Raw genomic sequence first — 18894 nt, 5'->3', positions numbered from 1 at the left:
TCGCTGGCGTATCCTATGCTCGCGTGGTGTGCTCTTCCTCTCCTCGTCCTTCCCACCTACTCAGTCTCACAACTGTTTCCAAGCCTTAGACCCAAACACACCCACCACCACCTCCCCTGTTTCCCTCCGTTCTCTCCCAGAGTGTCCCCTCTTCTGGTTCCCTGTCTAGGGTATCCCTTCTTTCTACCCAGTCTGTCATGTCTCCTGTGTCTTCCTTCTCCTCTCCTTCTGGTCTTCCTTCCCATCATTCTTCTCCGTCTCTTGGCTCACCACGACACCAGACAGTGCGGGCCGATGTCCATCGCTCGCCTGGTGGTCATTTTGTTCGCTTGCGCTCTTCTTCTCTTTTTGAGATGCTGGAGTCTGTTGCCCCGTATATTGCTGCTGGGAAACCTGTCTCTTTGAGTCAGAAGCGGAAACCTGGCTCCTCTCCTTCCTCCTTCCCGGTAGGTAAGACCATCCTCTTGGGGAATGTGGAAGTGCGTTCCCTGGTGGAATGTGGACTGTACTCGGGCTGTCCGCTGTAAGTAGACCCAGGTCAATATTGAAATCACCTCCCAGAATTATATGATTTTTGTTGAGATTGTTATTTATGATAAGATTCCTTACATTGTCAGAGAATAAAGCTATGTTGGTATTAGGAAATCTATAGATGGCACCGATTATCAGGAGGATTTAAGGGATTTACTGGAGAACTTGGCAAAGGTATATTCACAATAGTCGTCTCTATCACTAATGACACTATTGCAAATGAAGGTATCTTTGTAAATATATTGCTGTACCGCCACCTTTTTTATTAGGCCTGCAGTTATGAATGGCTTTATAACCAGCTAAATTGTAGAGTTGGGTATAGTCATTACTTAGCCAAGTTTCTGTTAAAATGATGAAATATAATTTAGTACCTAGTGCTGTAAGTAGTGCATTTATATCATCAAAATGTTTAACAAGTGACCTAACATTTTGGTTGTAAACTGATAAGCAGGTGCTGTTTAGGAGTTTGTTTTTTGCAAGATTTGCTGTGTAGTACTTGCAATAATGATGGTCAATGTGCTGATTAGTGTGGATATGGGACAGAAGATTTCGATCAGGATCAATATCAGTAAGCATATAGATAAGAATGTCACGATACAATAAGATAAGCAATTACAGGAACAGATGAAAACTAAATCTGCTGTAAAATAGAAAGTAATTATAGCAAAACACAGCAATATAATAATATAACAATACGATAAGAGCTTACAAAATATTGAGTCTGCTAAAATTAGAGAATAATTATGGCAAAACACAACAATAAATGCAAGTAAACAAAAGAATTGAAACAATTAGAGGTAGAATTAAGGTCACTAGATAGCCATGGAGGATACACAAGTTTGGTGGAGAGAACAAAAAATCAGTAGAGACTGTCAAGATGAATATATAAAAAAAATTTGACAATGATAATTGTAAAGTAAAATAATCTTAAAGATAATAAATTTTATTTAGCTTAGTTTTAACCTATAATTAGTATGAACTTAATTAAAAGAACAAAAATGAGATCAATAATTGATTTCAATAAATGACATAGATCAATACAATTAAATTTAAAATTTAAATGGAATAGGGTAAGATTAGATTTAAGAGTAAAATTTTACAATGAAACTGAGGTAGATGCTTGCATAAGTGCATGGAGACTTGATGGATTATTTAGGAAATTATATGAATGAGAGAACATTAGGTAAATGGTAAGGCAGAGACAGCACCTTAGACAAAGTTAGATTAAGTTAGGTTAGGCTCAGGCACTGAAAGAGTTATTTTAAGTACTGGCATTGGTCGGGTTCAGGTTTTCAGATATACCACAATCATTTAAGAAGGCCAGTAGTTGTTGGTCACATTTTATTTCATATCTTTTTCCTGTACTTTCCTTCTTCACAAAAATCGTACCATTCCTAGTGTAGCACTGCCTCCTAGTGTAGCACTAGGAGGGATCCACGCTGCTTTGTAAGACACTCATTTATATAGAGGTTGGTTTTTTGCTTAGCAGCTGATTGTATGAGGTCAAACTTCGCAGAGGGATTTGCAAGTTTGATGAGCATTCTCCTACTGTTACGGGGACTGTTTTTATCTATCCTAATAGCTGATTTGATTTCAACACTGACTCTGATCTTTGAATTAATTAGGGTGTGGGCTATGTTACAACAATTCTCACCTTGTTGTTCATCAGGTAGATCAGTAGAGCTAATTATCAGGGAGTCATGAAGTTGTTGTTGCTCTTGGTCATCTTTGGAAGCCGCCTGGTGAATCTGAAGGAGATTGATCTGTTTTTCCAGCTTTTGAAGGAGGTCACTTTGAGCTGAGAGATACACTTTGAGCTGAGGTAAATTTGAGATACATTGGCCGCTCGCATTATCAAGTTCCGGCATCGCCACGTGATCACGGAGGACAACATTTATGATATCAACCGCCTTCGGGCCACACCCGAGTTGATGGCTGCTATATCGTTTGAGGTGGACCCGTCCCAACAGGGCCCGGGCCCTCAGGTCAGGGGGCAGGAAGTCGTTCACCGTCCTCGTCCAGCGAAACGGGCACCCGCCGTTCCTCTAGGGGTGCCGCCAGCGGCAGACAGCGTGGACGCCGACCTCAGTCACCAGCTTACTCCAGGGCTAGTGGCCTGCAAGGTACTCTGCAGGGGAGCCCCTCCCATCATCGATCGGCTCGATCAAGGAGACGGCCAGCTCGACACTCGTCACACAGCTCTCGGACTTCCGATTCGGATGCCTCTCGATCCCGCAGCAGGCGGACAGGTTATCGCCAACAGAAAGAGACCTTCCGCATACCACCTCGGGCGTTGGACTATGACGGGAAGTCAGATTAGGCCACCTACTATCGCCGTTTCACGTCTTATGCCTCGGAAAAGGACTGGAGCGGACCTACGTTATTGACACAGTTAGGGTGGTGCCTCAAGGGTAAGGCAAGTGATTTTTACAATCATTTACTGGACAGAGAACCGTCGATCGATTATAATCGCATGATGCATAAGATGATCAAGCGATTTGGCGATAGGGAAGTTCTGGATGTAGCCATGATGAAGTTTAACCAGGCTCAGCAGGAACCAGAAGAGGATATCACCGATTGGGTAGATAGGGCCCATCACTTGGCTCATCGGGCCTACAAACATGTGCCACGATGGGAAGTGGAACAAATCGCAGTAATGAGATTTGGCCAGGGATTACAGGATAAGAGTCTGGCAGGATACATTTCCAATGCGAGGAACTCCTCCATGGAGGAGGCTATTGATCGGGCCCAAACCTTCCAGCACAATGCCATAGCGATCCACGGTTCCTCAGGTTCCAAAGGATACGACTCCCATCACCGAGTGCCCCAAGGTCCAGCAGTGGGAAGGTACTCCCAGTTTGAGCGGCCACCCAGGAGTAATGACGCTTCTCGGCGCTCGACACTCGCCCTTCCCAGCTCCCCAGGCACGTCACCGGCTACCAGCTCCTCAGGTTTTGGAATTAACACTTGCCGACCATCGAGTGCGGGCTCGCATCCTTTATCTTCCAGGGGCGTGGAGGCGAAGTTGGACACCTTGGTAGCAGGTATCTCAGAGACCAACGGGAGATTGGACCAGGTGTGTGAGAGTTTGAGGCACCTTACAGTTGCTCTTATGTCACCACAGCATTGCCGTAGCCCATCCCCTAGGCGACCTGTTCAGTGCTACAGGTGTGGGAAAGAGGGTCATTTTGCTCGGGACTGTGAGGAATCCGAAAGGGATGAGGAAGCAGTCCGCCAGCACGGGGACACCTCGGGCAACAGGCCACGTGTTTCATTTAAGGACCAAAATTCGTCTTTAAACGCTGCCGGGTCGGCTCATTCGGCCTAAATCCGACCCAGTGCATAACAGGCCAAGGAGGGGCATCGGAGCAAGATGCTGACCAGATATTGTCTAGAGGTGTGGAAGACATCTCGGCTCACACTGACAGGGGGGACATGGACATTAGCACATCAGACACGGACAACCAGCAGAGTTTGGTTATGCTAAGTGAGAACTCGTCAAGTGAGGCTCCTTCAGGAATCCAATGCAGGACAAAAGTGGCAATTCGGGACCATGCCACTACTGAACAGACAGGTCTGGATCAGGAAGCGAAGCAAAATTCTCACAGGAAGTGGGGCCCGTTAAGACACAATGTGGAAAGGAGGGCTCAGAAGAAAATAAAGAATGAACTAGCATTTGGTAAGTTCTTGGAAGGCATAGATCCAATTGCTTTCCCTTGGGATCCTGGGGGTGAGATGTGGGAAGAGGGTTGCTCTGTCAAAGGACTCACATTCAAGGAGCAGCGCTTCGGTGCGAGGAATATTGTTAGGACAGTAAATTCCTAAGAGTGAAGCTGAAAAGAAAAAAAAAGAAAACAGGAAAGAGAATAGTGTAGTGTATGCAATGTTGAAACAGTTCGTGTATAGTGCAAAGATAATACGGGTAATAATTGTAATGTTCGTGTATAGTGCAAAGATAATAAAGGTAATAATTTTAATGTTCGTGTACAGTGCAAAGATAATACGGGTAATAATTGTAATAGGACCCATTCATGAAACCAGACTTTTTACAAAAAGACATGTTATATATAGTGTAACATTTTCCCTCCAATATACCCATTGTTCTATAGGGACGGGAGGAGTGTAGAGGGAACCACATTCAAAGTGCCCGCCAAAGGAGACATTTTACAGTATTGGCAAGGCTGTGCCCTGATTGGTGGACGGCGACGGCGCACAGCCTACCCGCGCAGCAGCCCCGCGCAGGCCGAGTGGGCCAGATTTGAACTGCATGTGACCCAGCACGGACGACGCCCTCCCGGCACCACTGGCACTTAGGATATGTGCCCATAGGACCCCTAAAGAGGCATTGACTCCCTCTGTCCTACCCTTCCTGAGGAGCCTAGACTTGCTCCACCTGCCCTACCAGCCCTACCTCTCCCTACGACGACAGTTCCAGGTGAAATATTACTGTACTATTGTTGTAACACGTGGGTCACCTCTACATCATATTTATTCATTACTAACGTATTGCCAGGAAGCTGAGTGGTTAGGTCTCAATAAATTTCCTGGTATAATATTATTGTTTGCTATTCTCCATCTTTGACTAGGCAAGTTGAAGTCACCTAGGAAGATAATATCAGGTATCGGGTTCTCCAAATTATCAAGGCTATTCTCTTTTTTGTTTATCTGTTCTGTGAATTCCTCGGCCGTTGTATCTGGCGGTTTGTATATTAGAATTCACTAAATTTATTTTATCTATTTTTAATCCCAATACCTCTATCACCTCATTTGTAACGTTAAGGAGCTCCGAGCATACAAGGTCTTCCATAGTATACAGACCCACTCCTCCATGTGACCTAATTTTCCTATCACAGTTGTGTACTTTTCGAGACTACATGTCAAATATTCCCTAACATACATGGCTTCTCCCCCCTCCTTGTGTATTATATCTTTGTGTGAAATAGTTTAAATCCATTTATGGGACTTTCAGCAAATAGTTCTCTATTTTTTACATTCATCAATGTTTCGGTACGTGCAATAATATGTATTGTTTCATTGCAGATAACAGCATTTAAATTGTTTTTGTTTCTTAGACTTAGACTCGTACTACCAAGTTGCTGTTGGAAAGTGGATAATTTTTTTATGAAGTCATTTGTTATTTTTCCCCTACTTTAGTAATTTATGCTTTTGATCTCGATTAGTTTTATATCCTAACTTTTTAATTTTTCCCCCTTATATATTGCCATCTTATCTGTCTACTTTACATGGCTTAAGCAGAGTCATGTCTGCTTAAGCCTTTGTTATTTTACTAATTTACCTGTTTTAATTATTATTTGTTTTCAAAGTTTAGTTTACCCCATTTTATTTGCTTTTTGCAGTACAGTACTTTACTAATAATCTTGTAATAGTAATTGGTAATGTAGCACTTGGCCTTTCTCCTTCAGAATGTATGCACACATTATAGAAAGAAGAAGAGAATACCACACAAGATGGCAGCGTATGTCACGGGCCAAAAAACGACGCCTAAAAGAACAGGCGTCCCAGCTTGGCAAAAATGAAAATAGTGATGAGGTTGAGATTCAGTTGTTGAATCAGGATCCTTTGGCCAATGTTACAACAAACAGCATAGATGATGACCATGCTGCTTTGTCATCTAATTCAGAACCTAATATTGGTTGTGGAGCCAATGAAGATGCATCATCTCTTGAAAGTCAGAGAGAGAGAAAGATTGGACTTGCGACATGATTGATGAGCATGACCCAATATCATCAGAGTCAGAGAGCAGTGGTGATGAGGATGATAAATCATTATCAGATGTATTGTTAGTATGGGTCAATAAATATGGCATAACACACAATGCCATTGATAATTTATTAAAAAAATTGAGAAAACAGGGACATGCTGACTTGCCAAAAACAGCTCGTTCGTTACTGAATACAGTTAAACATATACCTACTGAGACTAAATCAGGCATGATGTATATCTACTTGGGGTTAGAGGAGGAAATGTTGAAAACTTTAAGGCTGTATCCTAAATCAACAATAAGAGATTTGGCAGAAATATCTTTAATTTGCAACATTGATGGTTTGCCAATATATAGAAGTAAAAATGAAAGTTTATGGCCTGTTCTTTGTGCTATCAATAATGTCAAACCTATAAGAGTTTTCCCAGTAGTCCTTACATACGGAAGCTCTAAACCTAGTTGTGGGAACCGACCTGTGAGATTTATATTTATTTAATTTATATGAATTTATATTTACGTTAATTTATATACTTCGATAGCAATTTGTATAATGATAAGTGGACTGTATTTCTGCAATAATCTCAATCTCACAAATCGATCCTCTACACATTAGGGGGGGTTTATATTTAATATATATGCAGCCAATCAAACTACAGAATTAACTACATACATTGAAGAGGTTCCTTATCTTATAGTACAGCAGGTTAGTCCACCAGGTATAACTAGGGTGTAGACACCAAATTATCCTCTTTGAGGTAGCTTCCATATCACCCAGTAACTGGTGCACAAATCTTGCATCCTCGTCTTGACCTGTCAAAAGTGCGCTAGCTGTGAAGCCAGATACCTATATATGACAAGTATATCAGAGAAAACAGTACATGGAACATGAAGACCTGGCTTAATTACCTTTAGTTTGAGGCTTCCATGTGATCTAACCGGATCACCCTATATCCTGACATTAATGGCCATAAATGAATGATAAACGGGTTTCGGATAGACTTAACTTGAATTGTAGACATCGTGTTGGAGATGGTACCTTTGGTTTCCATAACACTACGTCCAAGTAAAATTAACAGGAGCCGAATTTGCTCCCGTGTGAGCCTCTGGTCTCAATATAAACAATGGCTGTTTAACACTCCATCCTATTGACGTTACTGGCCGACATTGTCCAGAATGATAGGAGCCGAATTTGCTCCACACGTCTCGGAGGTGACACAACAATGGCTGCCTCCTTCCTCCCTGACGCCTGGCCTACTTTGTCCAGATTTCAGAAAGTGATAGAAGGGTCACATTTACTCTACTTTAATATTGATAATTAAGTTAATTTATATAAGATGTTTTTATGATGGTAAAGTCCAAAGACTAATGTATTTAAGAATAATTCCCACCATAATAGGTGGTGAATTATAATAGTGTGTGGTGATGATATCCCGTTTTCTTTAGACGGTAATTCCACTACAAGTTACGTTTTCTATGGGTAACTTGTTGGTAATACAGTTATTATCTGTATGATTATTAAATGGTGTCGGATTTTCCGACATAATTCCCCAGGGGGCTGCTCACGGGTCGAAGTCCTCTTTAGAACAGACGAACACCGATACTCCTCCTTCGAATTATTACATTAATTTGATGTTAGTAGTTAATAAGCACACATTTGTGCGTCTGTTCGTACAGGACGGATGTCCCGTACTAGAGTTGCAAGGGTTAGAAGTCTAATGCGATTTCATTTCCCTGTCAACTCTTGAAAGGCTAATATTCAAGCCTTATTACATATTATTTAACCCAGAAGACTGGATGTGAACAAGTACTACAGTCAAGTATGATTCAGGGACTGCAGTGAGATCAGTGACATTAGATATAACTTGAAGTTTCTTCAGGTAACTGGTCACTGATATATAAACACTGAGGCCCATGGAATACATCTTGATTAAATAATAAATGTATCAAATCAGTCATCAGATTTATTGGGGTTTAATTTAATTAATTGATTCAGAAGATTGAATAGCTCATCATTAAAGTAAAGTATGGTTCTGAGACTGCAGTGGGTTCAGTGACATTGGTCGCAGTGACTTGTAGCTGTTTTAGGCTACTGTTCACTGATTTGCCACTGAGGCCTCATGAACTCATCTCCAGCTTTAAATGATGATACTAACATCAACCTCTGTTACTATAGTCAGCTGTAATCTCCTTAGTATAATGCTACTGGAGAAATATAATCAGCTGACAAATTTAGATCTCTACTGGTATTGTTTCTCTGCAGGCATAGGTCTCCTCAGGCTTGATACTGGGCCTGAGAGTAATTTACCTCCTGCAGAGTTTAACATGGTTATACCCTGATATTTAGTAGGGCTACCAATGAATTGATGGTAGTAGTCTGTCCCCACAAGGACAGCCATTTGGCATTTGATTTGCTCAAATTTACCTGCAGCTGCTTGATAATAGCTTTCCAGGTCAGCATAATCAACTTGAGATTGTTGTGACAAATCTTCACATTTCTTGATCTGTCTTGTTAAGTGGCCTTTAAGACCTGCAAGGGTTCTTTTCATTCTCCCTGCATTATCCATCCTGGCTAGTTGGTGAAGCCTTGTGGGACTTGTACTTGGGCTGCTCATAATACTGAACAAACACTAATGGTAGCCTAGGGTAAATTCTGAAGTCACTAGGCAATAATCCTACCTCTACTAGAGGTTAGCACTTAAAATTAATACACATTATATATATATACAATCATCCACACTAATGATTTGAGTGATAAACCAGTGTCACTGGAAGTACCTTTAGGTTAGCTCTTCTATATCACCCTAGGATGGTAGAGACACTAATTAATCACTCAAAGGTGTAATGATCATAAGTAATTTATTATATATACAACTCAACTCGAGTTGATAAAAATTACACCCAAAATAGGGTCTGGACCATTCATTAATGGTGTTAGGTTGTTCAATATAGTACAACTGACTATGGTAATAATGGGACTAGGATGAACAATAATAGTTCAACTAGTCAGTGTTAATATCCTACCCTGTTGTGGGATGGCAATTAGTAAATATTATACTGTGAACACTAGTGCAGTATATATTAAATGATTCTCTATTTTGGAGAAATAATATACACAATTATTGATAATAGCCTCTTAATTAGCCTCTATGAAACTTCTAATATTATCTAGAAGTATTAAATATTATTAGTGACCTCGCGAAATAAAGTCCACAAAATTCGTAGATAATCTCTCGCGAAATGTAACACCACGAAATCCGTGAACAATCTCGCGAAGACACAGTCACTAATTTGGCTGGATTCTATATTAGCGCTGTCATTTCACGAAATAACACGCCACCAAATATCTGTGGGTGTGCATGAAACCGCTGACGAAGCTGAACTGGGCTGAGGGAGGCTCCTGAGCTCCCTCGAGGCTTCGCCGCTGTCTTGACTGGCTTTGTTTAAATTACACTGCACTAGTTTATTTAATGAATCCACTGGTTAACTGGTTCATCCGGTACTAAGATGACCAAATGTGGGTTCATAGGACCGAATATTCCGGTTCCGAAGGTCCAAATAATTCGGTTTCGAAGGACCAAATAATGTGGGAACCGACCTGTGAGATTTATATTTATTTAATTTATATGAATTTATATTTACGTTAATTTATATACTTCGATAGCAATTTGTATAATGATAAGTGGACTGTATTTCTGCAATAATCTCATAATCTCACAAATCGATCCTCTACACATTAGGGGGGGTTTATATTTAATATATATGCAGCCAATCAAACTACAGAATTAACTACATACATTGAAGAGGTTCCTTATCTTATAGTACAGCAGGTTAGTCCACCAGGTATAACTAGGGTGTAGACACCAAATTATCCTCTTTGAGGTAGCTTCCATATCACCCAGTAACTGGTGCACAAATCTTGCATCCTCGTCTTGACCTGTCAAAAGTGCGCTAGCTGTGAAGCCAGATACCTATATATGACAAGTATATCAGAGAAAACAGTACATGGAACATGAAGACCTGGCTTAATTACCTTTAGTTTGAGGCTTCCATGTGATCTAACCGGATCACCCTATATCCTGACATTAATGGCCATAAATGAATGATAAACGGGTTTCGGATAGACTTAACTTGAATTGTAGACATCGTGTTGGAGATGGTACCTTTGGTTTCCATAACACTACGTCCAAGTAAAATTAACAGGAGCCGAATTTGCTCCCGTGTGAGCCTCTGGTCTCAATATAAACAATGGCTGTTTAACACTCCATCCTATTGACGTTACTGGCCGACATTGTCCAGAATGATAGGAGCCGAATTTGCTCCACACGTCTCGGAGGTGACACAACAATGGCTGCCTCCTTCCTCCCTGACGCCTGGCCTACTTTGTCCAGATTTCAGAAAGTGATAGAAGGGTCACATTTACTCTACTTTAATATTGATAATTAAGTTAATTTATATAAGATGTTTTTATGATGGTAAAGTCCAAAGACTAATGTATTTAAGAATAATTCCCACCATAATAGGTGGTGAATTATAATAGTGTGTGGTGATGATATCCCGTTTTCTTTAGACGGTAATTCCACTACAAGTTACGTTTTCTATGGGTAACTTGTTGGTAATACAGTTATTATCTGTATGATTATTAAATGGTGTCGGATTTTCCGACACTAGTGATTTAGATTTTTTAAATTAATTCATTCAGGATTTGAACAAAATTATGCACTATGGATTTAAAAATGATGACAAAACATTGTCAGTAAAACTAAAAGGAGTCATATGTGATGCCCCAGCAAAAGCAATGATGAAGGCAATCAAACTCCACTCTGGCTACTTTGGGTGTGATAGATGTACCCAAGAGGGTGTTTGGAATGGAAGAATGACTTATCAACAAGTGAAAAATTTACAACTCAGAACAGATGAAGATTTTCGTAATCAATCTAATTCTCAACATCACCATGGTAGATCACCATTCTGTGACTTAAATATAAATATGGTGAGTACTTTTCCCATAGACTATATGCATCAGATATGTCTTGGGGTTATGAAAAGGTTACTTCTTGCCTGGATACGAAATAAAAACGTAAAATTATGTGCTCGCCAAGTTGATGAAATTAGTCAGCGTCTAATTCAACTAACAAAATTTGTGCCTATGCACTTTGCACGTAAACCTCGAAGTCTTTCAGAGGTTGATAGATGGAAAGCGACTGAATACAGGCAACTCCTTCTCTACACCGGTAAGATTGTACTGAAGGGGATCTTACCCAAAGAATTGTATGACCATTTCCTGACTCTGAGTGTAGCCATTTCTATTCTTGTATCACCTAAATTGATTCAGTTAAATTACAGCCAATATGCACATGATCTTTTGCTGTACTTTGTGTTAAAGGCTCGTGAGCTGTATGGTAAGGATTTTTTAGTGTACAATGTACACTGCCTAACACACACATCCTCTGATGCCAAAGAGTTTGGTAGTTTGGACAGATGTTCAGCATTTCCATTTGAAAATTACCTGCAGCAGGTTAAGAATATTGTTCGATCAAGTAAAAATCCTCTTGTTCAAATTGCAAAGAGGCTGAAAGAGATGCAGCATTCTCAAAGGATTTATACACCAAATACAGAACATAAAATATATACCAAGGCACCAAACAATGCCTATTTGCTGAATAATGAAACTTGCTGCCAAGTTTTGGACACTGTCAGTGACACCGATGAAAATGGAGACAGCATGTTCCTTTGCAGGGTATATTCGAGAAGTATACCTCTCTTTGAGAAACCTTGTAACTCCAAATTAATTGGATCATTTAAGGTTCTTACTAGGAATTCATCCATGAAGGTGATTCCAGCAAGAAAACTAAACCGCACAGGTATGATGATCGAGACAGAAAGCGCAAATACTTTTCTGCCAATACTACATGACTTATGACAAGTACGTATTTAAATACTGTATCAATTCTTTAATAATAGTTTGAACTAATATTGTAAGTTAATGAGATTCACAATTTTGTTTTTTATTAAAGCTATTATCTTTTGACCAATATTTACCTGTTTAAAAATCCCATTAGCCTGTATTTCATGAAAATTATTAATATTTTGAGAGCACATTAAGAGATAAAACTATTAAGCCTTTTAGTCCATACATGGCAGCTACTGTTTATACCAACCGAAAATCATTTACAAATGTGGCTAATCTATGATTGACATAATCAAGTAAATCTATTACCAACTTTATGCTAATTTCTTTTTTTGGGGAGAACAACCCTTAATAAGATTTTTCAATTTTGTAGATGACATTTGAAAAGCGGTATGCAGTGGTAGGCTTCAATGATCATAGTGTGGGTATCATGTCCACAACCTGGATTGAAAAATCTGATGATGTAAGCATTACTTTGAAACTAAAAAAATTGCATGTATTGAGTTGGTTTAAAAATATTCCAAATTAGTGCTAAAATTAGCATGTAACAGTTTATTTTGACTTTTGAGGAAACCATATTGTGCTGGTGGCCACGGAGCAGGCATACAGTTAGTGCCGAAAAGCCAGACAAACTGGCGAGTGCATGTCGTATCAACAATCCTATCAACAACCGGTAGGTATTAAATTTATAATTATTAAGATTTAAGATACAAGACGCCTATTAATTCATTCACCATAACTTTAACACTGCAGACATAAAAACAGCATTATAATTATATTTTAATCACAAGATGGGTTTCCTCATAGCTACTTAAGACTTGTGTGCCCCAGTTATAAGTTCCAAATCATGTACGTCGTATTATTAAACATCTCTTTAGGAAGCTGATTTAAGTTATTTCTTTGTGTTCACTACTCTACTAGGTAACGATAAATATATATCTCGCTGATATATTACTAATTATATTCAATTATTACAGATGATTTTGACGTTGCAAAACGAAGATGCTTAGCTGCGGAAGACACTTCAAATGTCGAAACTGAAGACGATATGGGCTATCCTCGACAACGAAAAAGGAAACCATGCTTCAAATATGAAGAAGAGAATTCCGAGAATAACAAACGTAAGCATTGATAACCTACTACAGTAATTTTAAAAAATTTGCAACTTGAAAAATGCCATTCAATACATTAAACAATTTAAATAATTTCAGGCAATCATCACTCGTCTCAATCCAAGAAGAAGTGTTCGCCATCTTCATATGAGAATACACCTTCAAAAGAAATAAATCCTCCGCAAATACCATATTATTCTGGTATATTAAGTGAATGTAAGGATTAGTAGTAAATAATATTAAAAGTTCTAAATTGATATTTAACCATGCTTCCTTTGTTTGGTTATTTATGCTCTTGGTTTAAAAAACTAAAAACTGCTCTAAACTTAGTTCTTGCTTTTTTTTTTTATTCCTTCTGGAAGTACTAGAAGCTTTGAGTAATTTTTATGCTTATCTGGAATTTCTGTATAGAAATATGTGTTTATTTCTAATTGTTTAATATTAAGCATATTATTCTTTTATGTGCATATGGGGTCTAGTGAACTTTTCCCACTTTGTCTAGCAGGTGCTTTTCACTTGTCATAGTTCAGGGAAATTTTGGTTTTCCTTTGATCTAGTCACTAGAAACAAGCAGGTTTGTTATTACCTTTCTTTTTGTTTGTCCCTTACGTGTTAATTTGTCCTTTATCTTACCTTTACCTTTACCTTACGTGTTAATTTGTCCCTTACCTTAAGTTAATTTTTAAAATATGTATCTCATGTTGACCCCCCTCTCTCATGTTAGTTCAAACTATATTAAAGTCTTAAAAATATTATTTGGTTAACAAGTGTTTGAAATAAACATAACTACTTTTCAGCTAATAGAACAGTCCTACAGAAGCCGTCTCCAGTGAAGACTACACTTCACAATACACCGTTGACGCCATCAGTATTTCTTCATGAAGGTAATAAGTAATTATTTAAAATATATCTCATGTTGACCCCCACACTCATGTTGACCCTCATTCTCTCTCTAATGTTGACCTCCCTTTTCTCATGTTGAAATTTGTTTTGTTAATTTTGTTCTGTCACCTCTTCTTATTCTGTGTGTATGTGTCTGTCTGTCTCTGTATGTCTCTCTATCTTTCTTTTTCTTTCTCTATTTCTTTTTTTTATTTATTTATTTCTTTTCTTTTTTCTTCTCTTCTCATGTTGGCCCTCCTCTCTCTCATGATAACCTCCCCCCCCTCTCTGATGTTGGCTCACCCTCTTTCTGATGTTGGGTAGTTTAAATGCTCATCTGCTCCTGCAGATGTCTGACATCAGGTACCTGTGTAAAAATGTCGTCAACATACCTGCAGTATATGGCCGGTTTCTAGTTCATGTCGACTAAGACTTTTTGCTCGATGGTACCCATATAGAAGTTTGCAAACAGGACACCTAGGGGAGAACCCATGGCGACCCCATCTACTTGCTTATACATGTGCCCATCCGGGCTCAAGAAGGGTGCCTCTTTAGTACAAGCTTGGAGTAGTTTCCTCAGAATATTTTCTGGTATGTCAAGAGGAGTACAGGCTGGATCACGATACACTCTGTCGGCTATCATCCCGATTGTCTCGTCCACAGGTACGTTGGTAAACAGCGATTCTACGTCCAACGAGGCTCTTATCCCTGTGGCCCATGTGCCCCGCAGTAAGTCAACAAATTCCTTTGGAGACTTCAGGCTGAAGGCGCAAGGAACATAAGGAGTCAGCAGGCTGTTGAGTCGCTTCGCCTATACCCCCTATTAGACTATTTTACAGGAACTTCTTTTCCACAGCTCATAAAACGGAGGAAAGGGTCCTGAAAGATATTGTTAATAGAAAGTTATCCCTACAGACAAAAATCAGAGGATACAACTGACGATTTACTATAAAACCAGAAAAACGGCCAGCCTACTCATGAGAAACTCTCCAGACACAAAGCAGAACGCTTTAAAAGAGACCAACGTCGTCTATGCCTTCAAATGCCCACTTGGGGACTGTAAGCTCCAAAAAACCCAGTATATAGGCAAAACAACAACATCTCTTTCTAGGCGTTTAACGATGCATAAGCAACAGGGCTCCATTAAGGAACATATAATCTCTTCCCACAACCAAACCATCGCCAGAGAAATCCTAGTGAACAACACTGAAATCATCGATAGATACAGCGATAGCAGACGGCTTGACGTTTGCGAGGCACTGCACATTAAGAAGTCAACACCAGCAATCAACAGCCAATTAATGCACAACTATATTCTACCCACCTCAAGACTCCGCTCCAATATAGAAGCATCAAGAAATATGGACCAATAGGCTTTCTACAATCACTTCCATTTCAATACCCATTGTTTCGTGTTCTGTCTTGTGTTGATGAAATTAATATCTTATTAAATACCACCTCACCCCATCCACCTCACTCAAATGTAGATATAAACAAATCGGTGATATGTAAGTTCTATTCAGTTGTGTATGTGTAAAGTCTTTGAAAATGTAATAAGTTTTACGAAACACGCTCAAGTGTCGCGTCAGACTAGAAATAAAAATGAATTTTGGAGAATTGATTTTTGAATTACCTCCAACAGTGAAAAGAAATGTACGAAAGATTGAGAAAATTCGTGTTAGAATTATTAATCTTACTTTTTCGGTCATATTTAATAATATATGTCTACAGGAAAGACTGCTACCAAAATATACTAATATATATGTATATATATAAATATATGTATATATATATATATATATATGTATATATATATATATATACCTATATATATATATATATACCCTTATAGGTATATATATATATATATAGGTATATATATATATATATATATATATATATACCTATATATATATATATACCTATTTCCTATGGTGTGCTCCCTCCTTCGACAGCCCAAAATTAACAGAATATGACACACTCCTAAGGTCAATAACCGTGAAAGTGTTAAACCTCTCCCTGCAAGATGACCAATGGGACCAAGCAACGCTCCCAGTTAGACTCGGGGGGATAGGTATTCGCAAGGCGACACAGTTAGCATTGCCGGCATTCTTATCCTCGACCAGTGCAACAGGTGAATTAGTTAAAGAAATACTACCGGAACACCTAAGAGAATCATTGGGATTCATGATCCCAAATTCGCGGAAGGAGCCGGTCAGTGGGACACTCTTGTCAACTCTCATCCTCGACTGACTTTTCCAAATGACTGCAAACAGTCCAAATGGGATAGCCCCATAGTGGAGAACATCGCCACATTATTGCTGGAGGCAGCTTCCAGGAAGGACAAAGCGCGTCTTCTAGCTGTGCAAGCTCCCTATGCTGGGGACTTCCTGTTGGCAGTCCCTAATTCCGCCTTGGGCACCCGCCTGGACCATCGGACCCTAAGTATTGGTGTTGCTCTGCGCCTTGCCGCCCCTATCTCCACCGAGCACCGGTGTATTTGCGGCCATGCACGGGCATACCAATACGGCAGCCATGGTCTCATCTGTCGTAAGACACAGGGAAAGATTGCCAGACATGAAGCAGTCAATGACATCATCAAGAGAAGTTTGGCTTCAGCTGGGTACCCAGCACAAAGGGAACCTCAGTTGTGCAGGCCTGACAACAACCAAAAACGCCCAGATGGAGTCACCCTGCAGCCGTGGAGGGAAGGTAAACAGGTCGTGTGGGACTACACGTGTGCATCCACATTGGCTGATACCTATCTACTTTACAGCGCCGCTGAGGGAGGCGGGGCGGCCACCTTCAGGGAGACCCAGAAAACTAACAAGTACAGGGACCTAGAACGTTGTTACAGGTTCGTGCCAATAGGCTCTGAGACTCTGGGCGCCTGGGGTAAATGTGCACTTAAGTTCCTGAAGGAGCTGGGCGAGGAACTCATTGGGAAGACTAGAGATCCAAGAGCGGCCAGTTTTATGTTCCAGCACCTCAGTGTCGCTGTTCAGAGGGGAAATGCGTGTTGTATCTTGGGTACGCACCCGACCCCCGAGGAACTGGACGAGGTCTTCGAACACTGATTGGTATATTGTTATATAAGTGTGTGTTTTCTGTAAACTGTAACATTGCAATAAAATCAAATAACAAAAAAAATAATAGGGGTGGTAGGAGAGGAAAAGATTAAAGTATTCAGTGAGAATCCACAAGGTCTTCTCTGAACACTATTTATTTTCTTCGAGGATGTGGGTCCCTTTAAATAAACCAGTGGTGGTACCCCTATGTATATATATATATATATATATATATATATATATATATGTATATATATATATATATATATATATATATATATATATATATATATATATATATATATATATATATATGTATGTATATATATGCAAACAAGCCTGAATGGTCCCCAGGACTATATACAACCGAAAACTCACACCCCAGAAGTGACTCGAACCCATACTGCCAGGAGCAACGCAACTGGTATGTACAGGGACGCCTTAATCCGCTTGACCATCACGACCGGACATAAGGAAGTGATAGCCGAAGCTATTTGAACCACTTCCCCGCCGGCACTCGGATGGTAATCTTGGGCATAGCATTTTACCAAATCACCTCATTCTTTGGGGCACACGTGAGGAACACAAATGCAAACAAGCCTGAATAATCCCCAGGACTATATACAACTGAAAACTCACACCCCAGAAGTGACTCGAACCCATACTGCCAGGAGCAATGCAACTGGTATGTACAGGGACGCCTTAATCCGCTTGACCATCACAACCGGACATAAGGAAGTGATAGCCGAAGCTATTTGAACCACTTCCCCGCCGGCACTCGGATGGTAATCTTGGGCATAGCATTTTATCAAATCACCTCATTCTTTGGGGAACACGTGAGGAACACAAATGCAAACAAGCCTGAATGGTTCCCAGGACTATATACAACTGAAAACTCACACCCCAGAAGTGACTCGAACCCATACTGCCAGGAGCAACGCAACTGGTATGTATAGGGACGCCTTAATCCGCTTGACCATCACGACCGGACATAAGGAAGTGATAGCCGAAGCTATTTGAACCACTTCCCCGCCGGCACTCGGATGGTAATCTTGGGCATAGCATTTTATCAAATCACCTCATTGTTTGGGGCACACGTGAGGAACACAAATGCAAACAAGCCTGAATGGTCCCCAGGACTATATACAACTGAAAACTCACACCCCAGAAGTGACTCGAACCCATACTGCCCAAGATTACCATCCGAGTGCCGGCGGGGAAGTGGTTCCCCGCCGGAATATATATATATATATACGACATATATATATATATATATATATATATATATATATATATATATATATATATGTATATATATATATATATATATATATATATATATATATATATATATATATATTTTATTAAATATGACCGAAAAAGTAAGATTAATAATTCTAACACGAATTTTCTCAATCTTTCGTACATTATGCTTCACTGTTGGAGGTAAATCAAAAATCACTTCTCCAAAATTCATTTTTATTTCTAGTCTGACGCGACACGGGCGCGTTTCGTAAAACTTATTACATTTTCAAAGACTTCACAAATACACAACTGATTAGAACTTGCGTTTCCCTGATTTTATATCTACATTTGAGTGAGGTGGGAAGGGTGATGTGGCATTACATTTGAGTGAGGTGGGAAGGATGATGTGGCATTAGAGGATATTAA

The 18894-nt window shown here is 39.8% G+C and overlaps 1 protein-coding gene across 1 annotated transcript; it reads left to right on the top strand.

Annotated features, from left to right (window-relative positions):
* Positions 1–6241: 6241 nt before the first annotated feature.
* On the top strand, positions 6242–12618 carry LOC138365063 (uncharacterized). The gene is made up of 2 exons (XM_069325169.1): positions 6242–6728; positions 10953–12618. Exons 1-2 carry the CDS (start codon positions 6252–6254, stop codon positions 12171–12173), a joined length of 1698 nt encoding a protein of 565 aa, XP_069181270.1. The 5' UTR covers positions 6242–6251; the 3' UTR covers positions 12174–12618.
* Positions 12619–18894: the final 6276 nt, after the last annotated feature.

The sequence above is a fragment of the Procambarus clarkii genome, chromosome 15 (genome assembly GCF_040958095.1).
Source record: "Procambarus clarkii isolate CNS0578487 chromosome 15, FALCON_Pclarkii_2.0, whole genome shotgun sequence".
NCBI lineage: Eukaryota > Metazoa > Arthropoda > Malacostraca > Decapoda > Cambaridae > Procambarus > Procambarus clarkii.
This window is presented reverse-complemented; position numbering and strand designations above follow the sequence as displayed.

What these genes read in the sequence shown, in the direction of transcription:
- LOC138365063 (XM_069325169.1), top strand. Translation starts at nt 6,252, where the DNA reads ATGATTGATGAGCATGACCCAATATCATCAGAGTCAGAGAGCAGTGGT. An exon ending in CTAGTTGTGGGAACCGACCT is followed by an intron (nt 6,729 to 10,952) that starts GTGAGATTTATA and finishes TAATTCATTCAG; the next exon opens with GATTTGAACAAAATTATGCA.